The sequence below is a fragment of the Rhinolophus ferrumequinum genome, chromosome 27 (assembly GCF_004115265.2).
Source record: "Rhinolophus ferrumequinum isolate MPI-CBG mRhiFer1 chromosome 27, mRhiFer1_v1.p, whole genome shotgun sequence".
NCBI lineage: Eukaryota > Metazoa > Chordata > Mammalia > Chiroptera > Rhinolophidae > Rhinolophus > Rhinolophus ferrumequinum.
In genome coordinates this window covers 915,641-930,370 of record NC_046310.1, presented here as the reverse complement: position 1 = coordinate 930,370, position 14,730 = coordinate 915,641, and the positions used below count along the sequence as shown (strand labels likewise).

Sequence of the window (14,730 nt, the reverse complement as noted above, 5' to 3'; positions counted from 1 at the left end):
TTAGAGTATCCGTATCTGCCATGTGAGCGCGACAGCCTCCCAGACCTGCAGGCTCTTCCCATACGATGGGCGGTGATATTAAAGACTGATTTTTCACAAACCACTGTATGACGGATGGAATGTGTTAACATTGGGAAGATCTGCATGGCTCGGAGCGCTGATACTCTCCAAACGACCAACGCAGTGTTCCTGGAATCACGCAGAGCAAAGAACCCACCCGAGGTGGGGCCAGTTGGCTCAGTGGTTAGAGTGCAGTGCTCATGACACCCAGGTCACCGGTTCGATTCCCACATGGGCCACTGAGCTGAGCCCTCCACAACTAGATTGAAAACAACGACTTGATGTGAAGCTGATGGGTCCTGGAAAAACACACTGTTCCCCAATATTCCCCAATAAAAATTTAAAAAGAAAAATGAAGTCTGATTTTTCATTCTGTCAATGACAGCGAGTAACAGGAACCAGTCGAGAAACCCCTCATCTGCCAGCTACCGAGTGTGGGATTGGCCACCATAGCGAGCTCTGCGGATTGTGTGGTGTCGTGAGTTAATCAAATGTCCCTAAAATGACAAGTTAGGGAAATTTTCCTAAGGAACTACTGTGGTTTTCATTTCGGTCCTTCTCTGTGTGCGTCTTCGAGTGAGAACACTCGGCATCCATAGGCCTCTTCCCAGGAGCTGGAGGTGAAGTTCTGCTCCTGTCCACCAGAGGGCGCACGCGCGCGCGCGTGTGTGTGTGTGTGTGTGTGTGTGTGTGTGTGTGTGTGTGTGTGTCAGAGACAAAATGTGAATGTGACTTATTTGTGATCTACCGACTACAAGGTGTGATCAAACAATACAGCAAATGTTTAAATAAAAACACCTCTCTTCTGGTATGGCAATTTCTGTCCAACAAAAAAATTACGGTGTGCCCTCATCCAATTTATTCACGAGATCTGTGACTTCTGGCTCTTCCCCAAAGTCAAAATGATTCAGGACATCGAGGCAGCCACGACAGCGCAACTAGACACTCTCGAAAGAGGACTTCCAGAACTGCTTCAGAAAGTGGTAAGAACATGGGATAAGGGTGTTTGAAGCGAGGGGGGGGTCTTCTGAGGGGGATTAATGGCAATGTGTCCTTTACTGGAATAAGGTTTTTTTAATTTAAACATTCATCATATTGTCTGATCACATTTCATACCTCTTGGAAAATAGGAATATGATAGGAACAATAAAACATTCAGTAGAAGGCTAATAAAGTTGAAGAAATTTTCCAGAAAGTACCAAAAAAAAAAAAAAAAAAGATGGGAACTAGATCAGGAAGGATAAGAAAAATTAAAGGATCACCCAGCAGGTGCAATACAGTCCTAGCTGGAGGTTCACAGAACTTAGAAAGAGGTAGTTATCAAAGAAATTAAACCCACACCTTCCAGAACCGAGACGACAGTCCTCACCAAGTACCAGCTCCATTACAGCAAAAACTTAAGGCACAGGGACCAAGGAGCTGTTTAAAACCTCCAGACAGAAAAGGGGCCCCATACAAATCTGTAGCTGGATGGGAAGCTAGTTAATAACAATGTATCAGTATGCATTCATCAAGTGTAACAAAGTCATTACTTCAGCGCCTGACTATTTTAGTAATAGGGGAAACTGCATGTGGGGATGTGAAGACGGCAGTTAGGGAAACTACTTTCTGTGAGATCTCTCTGTAAACCTAAAACTGCTCTTTCTACATATATATGGTCTATTTTTTTAATGGGAAAAAAATGCCTTCAAAATTCTAACGGAAAATAATTTCCAGCCTGACCGCCTGCGTTGTGCGTTCTCGGCCCCATGAGCTTTCTCTCTCACTCCACGCAGGGACCCTGGGAACAGGATGGGAGTGGTAAGCTGGGGTCGGAGTGTCACCACAGGAGATGCCATCAGGCTGCTCTGTCAGTAGCTAAGCTGGGCACCAAGATGGGTGGTGCAGACCGGCCACCAGGGGGCGCCCACACCCACCGCCCCAACGTCCACAGGGAGTCAGGGCCCTGCCAGCCCAGTGGTCCAGGAAGAGGTGACAGGAACAATGGGGTAATTGATGCAAATGTGCCGTGAAAGACAAATTGTTCAAAGGAAGCACTCCAGCTCCTGCCAAACGCCCAGGGTGTGTGGAATTCCAAGGAGAAGCTGAGTAGATTTGGGCTGTGGCCAGGGACCCTATGTGTCCTTCTCCAGAATGCCTAAGGCTTGGCCTGGACCCCCAGAGGGCAGTGGGAGTGGATGGAAGACGTGGGCACTGTGGGGACAGCTCTGCTAAAGATCACACTAGGGGGACACACACTCCCATTCCTCAGATGGCCCTGGGCGTCCTGAGCCAACTCAGCCTCAATGAACTTCTCACACCCATCTCCTACCCTGCTCCCAGAGCTGGAGTGAGCCCTAGCTTACTCCCTGGGTGGCCTCGGGTGAGGCTGCCACCTCTTTGAACCTTGGTTTTCTCATCTGTAAAATGGGAGTAACCACCCCTTCCGTTTATGCCTCCCAGGAGGTGTGAGGAGCAAATGAGAAAGATCTGGAGCGCTCAGCATCTCTGTTCCTTTCTGCTCAGAGGAGGCCACCCCTGGATAGCCAATCCCACCTCCTCTAGTCTCCAGAAACCCCTACCTCGCTCCCAGTGCCCCTACCACGCTCCCTGAGACCTCCAGGTGACCTGGCCCCAGCCAAGGCCTCCTCCCACCCCAGGATCTGAACTTCCGACCACCCCCAGGCCAGGGAGGGTGGAGCAGGATCTCAGGCCAGGCCACACAAGGGCTTCTTGTGCTGCTGCAGGCACCGCCCGCCTGTCCCCAGGAGGAGTCTCTCAGCACTACTGTCTTTCTGTTGTGGCTTGGGGGAGGGGCCATCGAGGCCAGTAGGGCCAGGCCAGGGGTGGGGCTCACAACACAGACCCACTCCTGCAGTGCTGTGGCTGCAGCTTTTCTTACCTCCCTCCCACCCCGCAGTGGCCGCCACCTGCAGGCTTTGCCCTGCAAGCTCTGCTGTGACTCCTGAGCCTCAGCCCCCGTCGCTTCCACAGCCTCCTGCCTGTCCTGTTTCCTTTGCTGTCTTTGAGCAGCGTGCCTGCAGTAAACTCTATTGCTGCCCAGCCACCACCCTGAATCACCCAGGGCAGGGATCGGAAACTCCTTCAGTCTGGACCTCCTGCCCCGCTCCAACAACACACAAGAGCTGTGTGATGCTGACCAATGACTACATGTCTCTGGTTCTCAAGTTCCTTATTCACAAAGTGAGGTGGGGTCATCTGTGCTCCAGGCGGTGGGGATACGACAGGATAAGTAGCTAGAAGCCCTATGAAACTCCACTCCCACGGCCACACAACAGACTGTTAAAGGAGGGAGAGGAGTGTGGCCTCTTCCAGCTCCTTGGAGACTTGTGATAATTACCCCCCAGGCACACGATGTCTTAACTTTAGAGGCATTTTCACACCTTTCAACCCCTGTAGCTTTCCCAGGTGGAGTCAGCTTCAGAAGGCACAAGGAGGGAGAATCGCTTTGGACAGCCGGAAACTTTCAGAGCCGTTCGGGTCCTTTATACAGAATTCATTATCTGCCAAAGATACACAAGGTCCCTGCCCTAGACAGGTGCAGCCTGGGGAGGCGAGAGCTCAGTAAACAACTCATTTCAGCGGCCCGCCCTGGGCCTGCGGCCCACAGTGCGTCCCAAGCCTAGAGCAGTGCAGTTCTGAACAGAGGCCTTCGGGTGGGGGGGCTATTGACGCTCACAGAGGAGGCTTGTGTGCCCCAGTAAGCCCTCCATGCCATGCCAAGGGCTGACCAGACCCGGCCCTTCCTGCTTCAGGCAGGGTGGGCAGCTCCTGTCCCTCCATAAACAATCCTGGAGCCATTCCTGGCATCACACGCGTGAGCAGAGGCTCAGGCTCAGGGAGTGGTCAGCAGGCCCAGAAGGGGTTAAGTCCACAGGAAGCACCTGGGACTCACCTGTTTCCGGTGGGTGGCTACCAGCCTGTGGCAGGGAAAGACCTGCTGTAGGAGAGAAAAGGCAGAGCACTGCAGCCAGGGCCTCCCACACAGGCGCCATGGGGAGGATGGGGGCGGAGTACAGGAGCAGGCTGGGCTGCACTCTCCATACCAGGATGGGCAGAGGAGGAGCTGGCCCTCTCTGTCCTGGGCCTCTCTCATTTGGGGACAGTACTTAACAGCAGGGAAGTTGGTCCGGGAATTCAGACTTCAATTTCCAGGTAAGAATATGATACTGGGCTGCTTTGTGCCTCAGTTTCTCCCCTTCTGGGCACAGCCTTCAGGGTAGGCTTAATAATGGCCTCCCCAATTGTCCACCTTCTAATCCCCAGACTGTCACCTTAGATGGCACAGACTCTGCAAACGTGATCAGGTGAAGTATCTCGAGATGGGAGACTACCCTGGGTGTCCATGAGGGCGGTGCCGTCACCAGTGTCTTCATATGACAGACACGTGGAGCTCACAGACAGAAGAGGAGGCAGCAGCAGTGTGACCACACAGGAGTGCTGCAGCCACAGGCCCAGAACACCTGGAGCCCCCCGAAGCTGGAAGAGACAGGAGCTCGTTCTGACCCAGAGCCTCCAGCGGGAGCTGCCAACACCTTGGTTTGAGCCTAGTATCAGCCCAGTACTGGCTTTGGACTTCCAGCCTCCAGAACTGTGCAAGAATAAACGTCACGCAGGGTCTCAGCTCCCACTCCCGGCACAAGAACGCAGGACATGGTGAGGCCAAAAAGGAACACCCATGGAGCCATGGATAGAGGGTTCATACCACTATATTCTCGCTGGCGGCTGGGTTGGAGACACAGGAAGCAGGATCCACAATCTGCCGTCCACTTCTCTGCCAACCAACAACCAATCAATGTAGCCACGGCAGTTATATCAGTGACTAATGGCTAACTGGTTACAGCTGACGGCCATCTACTACCCGAGCCAGCACCTTTCTACGTGAGGCCGAGAGCCTGGAAACTGCTCTCTGGGACTCTGTCCCCGCAATACATTTCTGGTGTTTTAAGCCACCAAGTTTGAGGCAGTTTGTTACAGCAGTCCCAGGACCCTATTTATTGGTCGTACTCTCCTGGCCAGAAAGGGGTGTGACAGCATGGCCTGGGCTGGCTCCTTGCAAAGCAGTTCTTTCTCTATGTCATGTTGGAGAATTTCTTTGTCTAGTTCATCTCTCCGGCCTTAGGATAGATAGCGCCTGTCATTGGCCAAGGACGTCATGCCAGCCTGAAAACACTCCAGGCTGCCCTGAGGTAGGATGTCCTGTGCAAAGCAGGTGCACTAGGGAAGTTTCGTCCCAACGGGAGACAGTGGGACTCGCCCTGCCTCACTCCCCCTGCTCAGCTTTCTGGTGACTCGTGGCCTCCGAGGCCACTGGACGGAACCCTGAGTATCCTCTGTGCTTGCCTGGCCCCTTCCACAGCCCAGGGCACGCTGCTGTCTTCTACTCATCAGCCCTCCCAGGAGACGTGGTTCACTTTCTGAAAAGATAAACTGCGAGACCTGGGGGACGGGAAGGAAGGAGAGAGGAGGGTAGAGGGGTACAAATTCCAGAATCTCAGCCACTCAGTGAACTCTTACTGAGCTCCCTCCGTGGGCCAGGCACACAGTCAGCACTAGAGATAACTGGTGATGGAAACTGGTCCCTCCCTAGAAAGGGAGGTGAGTAAACCCAGGTTCCACCCACATGCGTGTGTGCAGGGCTGTGGTGGGTGTGGCAGGAGGGCCCTGGGCCCTGACTGGAAGGCTGCTGCAGAAGGGTCTGTATTAGTCACCTCACTGCTGTGTGACAAACTATGCCAACCTGAGGGCTGCAGAATGAGACATGCCCATCCCCTCGCAGGTCCTGCGGTCAGGAATCGGGCATGCCTGGCTGGGCCCACTGCTTCAGGGCGTCACACAGGCGGCCACCGGGATGTCAGGCAGGACGGGCCCATCTCAACGCTGATGAGGAAGGACCTGCTTCCAAATCAGTGGCTGGTGGCAGGACTCAGTTCCTGTGGGCAGTTGGCAGAGGCCACTCCTCACGTGCCACGGGACGCCCCCAGCATGGCAGTGGGACCCCTCGAAATGAGCAAGGGGGAGAGTCAGAATGAGCGAGATGGGAATCAGTGTTCTGCGGTCTCATCACGGAGGTGCTGACCCACCATATTCTACTGCACAGAAGCGGGTCACCGGGCCCATTGAGACCTCACTGGGAGGGGCTGTTTTGTCCTGCAGGAGAGATGGACATTCTGGGCTGGACCTGTGGGGGCCACCCAGACTGTGAGAAATGTCTGATGGCCGTGCACATTTTCCAAGCAGGGTAGGCACAGTCTGAAGTCTCCTCTGCATAAACAGCTAAAAGCTACCGACTACCATATAATTAGCGTGTGCCGCTGGCTCTTCAGAGCTGTTTCCTGAGCCCATTTGTCTATCTGCACTGTCTTGGCGAGCATGGGGGCTCAGCTCCCTCTAAACAGGGAGCCAGCCGAGGGCCCCCAGGGCTGGCCCGGGCCACACTCTTGCATCCCCCTCCGCGCTGGGTGAATCAAACTAGTTGTGCAGTTTGCCCTCGCTTCCTGGCAGGGGGACGGGGCATTTATGTGTGTGAAGGGCTGCAAGCCCCTGGAACGGAGCCCGGCTAGCGGTGCTGGTGAAGAGATAATGACAGTACAGCCCTACCTGGTGGCGCCCGGCCAGCTCTCTCCATCCTCACATTAACCAGGAGGTAGGGCAGCAGGAGGGACCTGCAGGCAGCAGAAGGGCTGAGTGTGGGACGCGGAGTCCCAGGGCCACGGGTCGCTTCTCTGAGCATCAGCCTCGGTGTAAGAGGAGGACAAAAGTGCCGCAGAGTCTGCGACTCAGACCACACTCCTCGGAGGTTACGGGCCGGCATTAAGTAAAAGAGGCGTGAGTGTGGCTAATTTAGGTGTAATTGCAGGCAGCTTTCCACCTGGGGATTGGGCAGAGCCAGGTGGCTAGGGGATTACTACACTACTGTCATAACAACCATTTATTTATTCACTATCTATGTGTCTTATCGCCTTAATTCTCTCAATGAATCCTCACAGTGATGTTAGGAGAGAGGCTGTTATCATCCCCATTTTAATGGGGTGCCAGGTAACACCGCTAATAAGAGACAAAGGCGGGATTCACTCCCAGGACTGTGACTGGAGCCTCCGCGTGAGTGACAGGTGTGTATCTACAGACTAGGCCCGCCTTCCCCGGTCCAGCCCCACCAGCGCTGAGGGCCCTCGCTACCTCCTGCGATTGTCCTGCTCCCAGGGTCTCCCAATGTCACAACCACCACCAACAACCATTTCAAAAACGGTGCCCACCACCATCTCCTGCTCTCCGCGGCCTTCAGCCATTCCGCTAAGAATTCCCCTAAAGAAACCAGAGACACAAATGGAGATTTACATACACAAATGTGTATGTAACAGAGAATAACTAAACGAACATGTGTGTCCAACAAGAAGGGATTGGTTTGTCAATAAATAATAGTAAATATATAGAATGACATGGAGGCATTGACATATTACGTCATGGCTTCATAACAAGACAGTGATACATTAAAAAATCAGGATAGACTAGAATACACGAAGGATGACCCCCGGTGTGAATATTACATGTAAAGTCACATGCAATAATTATATATTACATACATATTTGCATAGAAATAAATGCAGAAGGATATACACCAAAATGCTAACAAGATTCTCTCTAAAAGATGAGAACACAAAGGTGATATCTGTGGGTGACCGATTAGCTCAGTTGGTTAGAGCGCCGTGCTCTTAACACCAAGGTTGCCAGTTCAATCCCCACACGGGCCACTGTGAGCTGCACCCCCCACAACTATATTGAAACAACTACTTGACTCGGAGCTGATGGGCCTTGGAAAAACACATTTAAATAAATAAAAGTTAAAAAAAAAAAAAAAGATGATGTCTGTTTCCTTGTTTATCATTTCCTGTCCTTTCAGTATTCTTCAATGCATATATTTCTATAGTTAAAAATAAAGGTGTGTGTGTATATTAAGAACTGAAGCTTTGGGGTGCTGCAGCTTTGGGGTGCTGCCTATAGAAAGATGCCCAGACGCCATGGCCAGCGATCAGGGCTCCGAGTCGGCCCCCCTCCTCGGAGCGCAGCGGCCGCGCCCCAGGCTCGCAAACCTATTGTTTTCTGCGCCCCTCACCTGATCCAGCCCTGGCACCTGTGCCCGGACAGCCTTCTGCTGTCTCTGCTAGTGAGAATGCTCTTATCCTCCCTTTGAAAGACCACCTCACCTGCTCCCAGCATGTCCCTACCCACCCTCAGCCCTCTGCCTTGCTGCTCTCTCTGTCTCTATTTTCTCAGCAGTGGCCCAGGTTGAGGATGAGTTGGGTGGAATTGCTCGGCAGGGGGCCCGGCAGAGGTTGAGCTGATTGAAGAACCCCTGAGGACACCTGGCTCTCCCTCCTGCCTGCAGCTGGGGCCCAGGTGGAGCAGCCCCTGGGCCGTGGCACTGATGTCCAGAGGCCTGGACTCTGCTGTGGTCTTCTCAGCAGTTTGCAGGCCACCCGGGGTGTGGGGACCATGGGCACAGACAGGAGGAGGTGGCCCGCCTGTCAGGTGCGGCACCTCCCCCCCAGGGCAGTGGGGAAGCCTCTGGAGGTTTCCAGCAGGGAAGGAATTGCCTTCTGGACAGAAGGGCCTGCACACTGGAGCAGGACGACCGGAGGCCAAGCCACGGCTCACGGTGCAGCCCCACAGCAGCTGGCCACAGCAAAACACACAGAGTAGTCCTGGGGCCCTAGGGGCACGGCCACCCATGGCGCCTACACACCCCCAACTCCTGGGAAAGGCCGATTTCAGGGCACCCCTCTCCGGTTCCAGTTCTGGCCACGGGCTCATGCCAAAGCCTCAGCGCCAGCCCCTCTCCCGCTGCCCAGGATGGGCCCCCCCCCCCCCCCCCCCCCCGCCTCTCCACCCGCAGCCTCATTGGACTCCCAGTTGCTGGGCTGGGACTTGCCCATCTCATTGTCCCATCGATGACTCACGCATTTGGCAGGGGTGAGGCAGGGCAGACACGGGGACTTACAGTCTGCAGGCCCAACTGAGCAAAGCTTTTCCATCTCATGCATGTCTGCTGGCACTGCCCGGCCTGTGCCCTCGGAAACGCCTGGGCCCTACTCTGTGGTCCAGCCAAGCATTCCTAGGGTGAGGGCATATGCTCCTTCAGAATTCGGAGTTGCCAGAGCACTGAGGACACCCTGAACCCAGAAATCAGGTCGGGTTCTGCCCCAGCAGAGACACAAAGACTCCCCACAGAGGTCATATGTATTTACAAAAACCAAACTCCTGGTGTGTGAGCCCCGTCTGTATGCTGAGAGTTTCTGGAACCTCAGGAAGCTACAGGCAGAGGAGGCAGTGCCTGCTACTTCCGGCTGCTCATGGCCAGCTGTCGGCACCAGCTGGCAGTTTATCTCCCCAGTAGTCTCTGGGCTTCTCGGGTCAGGGGTCACCTGAATTGCCAATGCCCAGGCCAACGCCTGCTCAGGAGGCACTTAGTAGGCGTTTGCTGAGTGAGTGTGCCTACATCCTGATCCCACCTACTCACAAACACTCCCCCATTCTGAGGGCCCGGGCACCCGCTTTCTGCCAGAATCCCCACCTCTGGGCTTGATGGGAAAGCAAGGAAGCTGCTTTCGAGGCTGGAGGACGGAACAGCTCACCCCATCCTACTCACGTAGCTCAAATCCAGGAAGGGGTGGCCAGCACCATCCCTCCATCCCCCATCCCCGACTTAAGTGTTGCTGTTCCCCCCACACACACTCTTCTCCCAAAGCCCATGGCAGACATCACCAATGGATCACAGCACTCCAGCGGAGCCCAGATCTTCCTTAGCACTGATCAGGGCTGGCACGGAAGAGGGACTAAGCTACGCAAGGGACAGGTACACAGCCTAATGGGATCACAAAGCAGACATTTGTACAAGTTCCTGTGTCATTTGTCAGTTCTCACTCAGTTATGAAACGTAGTTCACGAACCGATGACCAAGGTGCCCCCGAGGGCCCTCGGGGACGGGGGCAGGGGGCAGAGTCCCCGATTGGACGGTGGGAGAAATCTGACGGGGATAAAATGGGTTTGTGGGAGCACAGAGAGGTTATTAAAGGGACGCCAACGTGTTGAAGAGCGCCACTCAGCCTCCTTGCTCCTTCCAGAGACGCTGAAGAGGCCACTGTTTTGCCACAGGGAAGGTGGACGGTGGACGTGGCTGGACGATGGAGGAAAGGAAGCAACCTGCCGACCACACCAGGGAGCTCTCAGGCCCCCAAGCAATCGTTTTTATAATACTCAGGACACTATTTCTCTGTCCCTCCAGCAGTTTCTCCTGTGCTGAAATTATTCCTGTTATACCATCCCGTAAGTAGTATTTACTGTAGAAATGTAGAAAACCTGAGTGTAAATGACCAGAGACCCACTCTGTCCAGGACAGCAGGGCAGGCCACCCTCTGGAGACGAGGCAGTAAGGGAGGCTGAGTCGGCCATCCCTCCGTCCAGGCCTTATGGTCCCTCCTTCCTAGGACTTCTGAGGCCAAGTGTCCTGGGACCCCCTACCCAGGCTGGAGATTTCAGAATGGGCTGTGGGTCAGGAACGTGGGGTGAGGGGAGGGGTGCTCCCAGCACTGGGTTTTGTGGGCAAAGAATCTCACTCAGCGAACGGCGTGCTCACTGCCCTCTGTGAGGCATCTTCATTTTGGCACAGGCATGAAATGGTGATGGCCAGCCCCCACCCCACACCCACCCCCTCCAGGCTGAGCACCACACCCCACCCCCTCCCGGGGCAGAAGGCAGGAGGCAGGGGAAGACGTGTGCAAAGAGAGGCCTGGAGGCGTGGGGGTCCCAGAGGGAACAGAGCAGCAGGAGACCCCCAAGTGTGGGCCTCAGCCCGGTCCGCTCCCCCCACCGAGGTCAGTTCAGAGATGACCCTCCTCTGTGGACCAGGCTGGCCTCCTAAGTCCAAGGCCCAACGTCCCATGCTGGAGACAAACAGCAGCCTGCAGAACAGACGGCAGAGGCCGGGAGGCGGGGCCGGTGGTGCCAGCTCTCCATCATGACACACAAGTCAGGCCTGTGGCTGGAAGGCCCTGAGCTGGGTCCATCCTGAGTAACAGAGTGTCCAGGCCCTGAATCTTCCTCCCCGGCTCGTGTGGCTTCTGTCCTTCCCAGGCCGTCTGTCCCTTCAGCTCCAAAGCTTCCTGCATGTGACCCCGGCTCTGCCTCGCCAGATGAAGCCAAAAAGAGGCAGGGAAGCTGGCAGAAAAGAAAGCAGTTAGGGCAGGAGCAGACACTGGGTGACGAGTATGCTCTGTGGGCTGCTTTCTGGCAGAGCCCCCCCCCACCCCCGACCTCTCCCACGCCAGGACAAACGTGGGAAATGTACAATGCACTGTGATGGAGGAAGGAGCCCGCTCCTCACTCCCAGGCCTCAGGATCGAGGGTCCATTCTCAGCTAACAGTTCGTTACTGGGAGGGAGTTAACAGGCGGGTCCGAGGGGTGTATGCCCCCCCACATACCCCCCAAGGCTCACTGGGACCCTCCTTGTTAAGGGCAGGGAGGGTGAGGAGTGGGGTGGGGAGGACTCCCGTTTCCAAGGGGAGTGGAGCAAATCCTTCCCCAGCCCTGCTCCTAGTTCCCAGGGGAGAGATTGGCATCTGGGGCAGAGGGCACAGGGCTGGCAGGGCTGGGCCAGACCTTCCAGGTTCTATTCCTGGTCCCTCCCCTGGGCCCTCCCAACCACACAACCACCCCCACTCCCTGCCCTACTGCGCACGAAGGATTAAGACATCACAAATAACAAACCACGACCTCCTCCTGCCCCCATCCACCCATCCTGCCCCAGGGCCCTACCCTCCTCCAGCTTCTCTTCTGGGCCCACCGGGCACTGACTGGTGCTCAGGCGCAGGCAGACAGGCTCACCCACGGGCATCAGTGGCCTGGCCTCTGGCCTGCGCTGCCCACCTCCAACTCACCTGGTCTCCTAACAGCTCGACCCTAGGCCCCAAAGCTCACTGTCAAGAAAGGTTAGCGGAGCCTGGGCCTGCCGAGCCCTCCCGCTGAGGCCCGACCTGGGGAGCGGGGCTCCTTGTCTGTTCCCAACCCCTTATGATCCCACTAACGACGGACACAGTCTTTCTGCTTCAATTCCACGCACAAACTCTCCTACAAGGAGGAGCATTCATCCTGGCCGGAGGGGCAGGCTGCGGCTCACCCCACCCTCGTTCTCCCAGCTGCCAGAAAGCCACAGGGCAGGCCCTGTGCCCTGGTGGGGGCAGTCTGAGGGAAAGTGCAGGCCGGCCTCCCCACACCTGAGTCTGGGCAGAAGCAGCCTGTGGGAAGGCCTGCCTGCCATCTTCCCCTGACACATTCAGGTCCCCTGCCTGGTGTCCCAGCGGCAAGTCAAGCTCTTGGGGCTGGGGCAGACCTCCCAAGCTCAGACTGCTAGGCTCCTACACTCTGTTGGCCCTGGATGGTCCAGCTTTTAAGTGGAATGCTGGCGGGAGTCCCCCATCCTCTCCGTAGGGCAAGTGGAGGAGGGAGGCCAGGAGAGAAAAGAACGCTCAGCCCCCAGGTGGCTTACCTGGTGTGACCCCCAGCACCGCGTAGGTGGAGAGCGTGAATGTTTAGGACACGAGGGTACCGAGAGGCCCGGCCCCGAGGCTCTGCCGGGCCCGCACCGTCTGGATAGCCTGCTGGTTCTTGAACTTGACCAGGCCCAGGGTGATTTGGGCGTTCCAGCCGGGGTCCTCGAGGGGGCAGCGGAAGTCGATCTCGCCGCCGCCCTCGGTCACCAGCGTGAAGTAGATGTGGCGCCCGGTGCTCTCCACGCATTCCACCGCCTTGATGCGCGCGAAGCTGAGCTCCTTGGGCCGGCCGCCCGCTCCCTTGACCTCGAAGAGCTGCAGCCCGCGCTCCGTGAGCACGCAGCGCTTCCGCTTCCACAGCCGCAGCAGCCCGCCGCTGCGCTTCTCCAGCACGCCCTCCCTGAGCACCGCCGCCGTGGCCGCCATGGGGCCCCGAGGCCCGGGGACGCTGCGGGCTCCGCGGCCGCGCGCTCTGGCCGCCCGCGCCCGGCAGCCCCTGCTGACACCGCTGTCCCGGCGCCCGCGCGGGTCCCCCCTCGCCCACTTCGGCCTGCAGCGGCCTCTCCGCCCCTGCCCCGCGCGCCCCGCTTCGCCCAAGAGTCCGCTGCCCGCTTGCGCCGCGCTCGCTCGCTGGCTCCCCTGGACTCCGTCTGCACGCTGGGCGGCAGCTCCGGGGACTTGTCCTTACATGTCCCGCCGCTGCCTCCTGCGCTGCGCATTCCTGCCCCGCCAGCCCTCCCCTCCGCGCCGCGCCGCGCCGCGCGCCCGCCTGGGCAGAGCCCCGGGGGCGGGGCCGACCGGGGGCTCCGTCACGCCCTGGAGGCGCCGGGCGCCGGGCGCGAGGGCTGGTACCGGGAGGGTACCGCTTACCCAACAGCCCCAGCCTTCTGGCCTCCTGTCTGCCGCTTCTTGGAACCACACTCCTGCCGGCCTTGGCCGCAGGGGGCGGTAGTGGGGGACGGAGGGGGTCGTTGCTCGTGCTGGGCAGTGACCAGTCTCGCAGGAGCACCGTCTGGGACTTGCGTGGTGGGCTCCAGACAGCTGGGAGATGCTTCCTGACCGCGGCAGGCCTGGCCCCCCAGCCTCTGCCCCCTGACCCAGCTTAGGCAGCTCCCCCTTGGCACTGTGCGGTCAGGAAAATGGGGAAGATCCTGGGGGGGGGGGGGCACGCAGCCTAAGTTGGGTTCCTCCCCTAGCGGCAGATTTCTCTGTAAGGACACTGGGGAGGCTGCCCACCGCTGTCTCTGCTGGCACAAGGGACTTACCCCTTCTTCTTCCACCCCCATCTCCAGGGAGCAGGAGACATGCAGACAGAAGCCACTGTGACTGAGGAGAGGACCCTGGAGGTCGCTCAGCCTCCCCTTGGTGGGGAAGGGTCCCCATCGTGACCTGCAGCTGTCACTGACTGCAGTCTGCTTCATCACAGGCACTAGGAGGGAGCACATGGCCCAGCACGTGGCCCCACGGGCCTGGTACTCCAGCTCCTGAGAGAACGGGACTTTTTCCTGGACTGAGCTGGGGGTGGGGGGGGAAGGCCTCCTCCCTCTTCTGGGAAAGAGTGTGGTGTGAAGACAAGAGCTTTGCAGAGGTGGGTTCAGACCTCAGCTCCCCCCTCCACCCCCACTGCTGTGTCCTGCCCACCATGGGCAGGTTCTCTGTCCTGCAGTCTCCTCCTCTGCGCGATGGGAGGATGAATTTATTCTTATCTCCTGGGTTCTGATGGATAAGTTAGATACCATTTGTGAAGGCCAGAGAGGCAGCGCTTGGCAACTCTCAGAGTCCCAACAGATATGACTCCTCCCCTCCCCCACTTGTATTGCCTCTAGAGGAGGATGGGGACCCTGGGATGAGGGCAGGTGCTGGAAGAGAGATAGCCACTGCGTCCATTGTGGTCCAGGCCCTGTGTCCTAAGGGGTCTAGTCACTGACGTGCTAATAACAAATGGTTATGGGACTGATGTGATAATGACAGCATCAAGTCCTCTTTGTACTCACACCCAATGCTCCCACCTTCCTGCCCAGTGAGGCAGAGCCTAACAGGAGCAAGGAGGGTCCAGTGTGGAGTGGGGTGCCCTCCCCAGCAGCACCCAACCCAGGAGGTGTAGGGGGGCCTGTCCGTGTCCCA

General features: G+C 57.2%; 1 protein-coding gene across 1 annotated transcript; it reads right to left on the bottom strand.

Annotated features, from left to right (window-relative positions):
• Positions 1–10,779: 10,779 nt before the first annotated feature.
• Positions 10,780–13,171, bottom strand: PHLDA3 (pleckstrin homology like domain family A member 3). The gene is made up of 2 exons (XM_033099904.1): positions 12,603–13,171; positions 10,780–11,274 (listed from the first exon to the last, which is right to left on the bottom strand). Exon 1 carries the CDS (start codon positions 13,030–13,032, stop codon positions 12,646–12,648), a length of 387 nt encoding a protein of 128 aa, XP_032955795.1. The 5' UTR covers positions 13,033–13,171; the 3' UTR covers positions 10,780–11,274; positions 12,603–12,645.
• Positions 13,172–14,730: the final 1,559 nt, after the last annotated feature.